At 64.9% G+C, this 1,321-nt stretch overlaps 1 protein-coding gene across 1 annotated transcript in view; it reads left to right on the forward strand.

Annotated features, from left to right (window-relative positions):
• Positions 1-786: 786 nt before the first annotated feature.
• The window catches only part of ARHGEF11 (Rho guanine nucleotide exchange factor 11), a gene marked incomplete at both ends in the record, with an annotated part of 23,257 nt that continues 22,722 nt past the window's right edge, over positions 787-1,321 (forward strand). Inside the window, one exon of the mRNA XM_017839822.1 lies at positions 787-904. Coding sequence (XP_017695311.1) covers positions 787-904 — 118 coding nt within the window. The remainder of the gene's footprint in view (positions 905-1,321) is intronic.

Genomic DNA, 1,321 nt, shown 5'->3' on the forward strand with positions numbered 1-1,321 from the left:
GAATCGGGGAATTGCATCCCTAAATCCCGGGGGGAGCTGGAATCCTGCCCCTGGGCCGGGATAAAGCCGCGGGTCTGACCTGCCCCTGCCCCGCCAGGCCTGGCTGCCCGATAATCCCACGGGGTTAATCCTGCGCCTTCCCGGGGCAGGGATTGTCCCCCCTGGGCTGGGTGATGGGCAGGGAACATCCAGGGCCATGGCCAGGTCGGGCTGGAGGGGCTGGAGCAGCAGGAGAAGGGGCTGGAGAGCTCCTGAGGGAGCTGGGGGGGCTCATCCCGGAGAAAAGGAGGCTCAGGGGGGACCTTCTGGCTCTGGAATTCCCTGACAGGAGGGGGGAGCCAGGAAGGGGGTCGGGCTCTGCTCCCAGGGAACAAGGGACAGGAGGAGGGGAAACGGCCTCGAGCTGTGCCAGGGGAGGGTCAGGTTGGCCATGAGGAGGAATTTCCCCATGGAAAGGGTGGTTGGATGTTGGCAGGGGCTGCCCAGGGAGGTTTGGAGTGCCCAGCCCTGGGGGTGTCCAAGGAGGGCCTCAAACTGTGCCAGGGGAGGCTCAGGTTGGAAATCAGGAGGAATTTTCCCATGGAAGGGATGGTCAGGCCTTGGCAGGGGCTGCCCAGGGAGGTTTGGAGGTTTCCCCACCCCTGGAGGTGCCCAGGGCAGGACTGGCTGTGGCACTGAGTGCTCTGGGCTGGGGGCCAAGGTGGGGATGGGGCACAGGGGTGGATGGGATGACCTTGGAGGGCTTTTCCAACCTCAGGGATTCCTGGGATTGGCCATCCCTGATCTCTCCTCCTCCTCTTCCCCCCCAGGTTGAGCAGCCTGTCCTCACTGGGGGATTCCTCCTCGGAGCGAAGGCCCCCCGGGCACCACCGCCAGCCCTCCTCCGACTCCTCCGAATCCACAGGTGGGAATTCCCGCTCCAGCCGCCGCTTCCCTCGGCCTCCAGGGCCACCTGGAGCGTCCTGTCCACGCTGGGACCTCGGGAACAGCCCCTGGAGCCACCTGGGGAAGCGTCTGGGAAGGGCAGGACCTTCCAGGCAGGGCCAGGGCCGGTGCTGCAGCACCACCAAGTTTTTGGGAATTGGGCTCCAAACCCAAGGGATTCATCCATAGGGTGGATCTCGGGGTTGTGACCCTGGTGGTCAAGGACAGACAGTGACCCCCGGGGTCATGGGTGTCCAAAGGACCTTTCACCCCCAATTTGGGGCTCCTGGGGGCTTGGGGGACCCTTTTCACCCCCAGTTTGGGGGTCTCAGGTGTGGGAGGTCCCTTTTCACCCCAGTTTGGGGGTCTCAGGTGTGGGAGGTCCCTTTTCACCCCC

Source organism: Lepidothrix coronata, unplaced genomic scaffold (assembly GCF_001604755.1).
Source record: "Lepidothrix coronata isolate B3197 unplaced genomic scaffold, Lepidothrix_coronata-1.0 Scaffold496, whole genome shotgun sequence".
NCBI classification, from domain to species: Eukaryota; Metazoa; Chordata; class Aves; order Passeriformes; family Pipridae; genus Lepidothrix; species Lepidothrix coronata.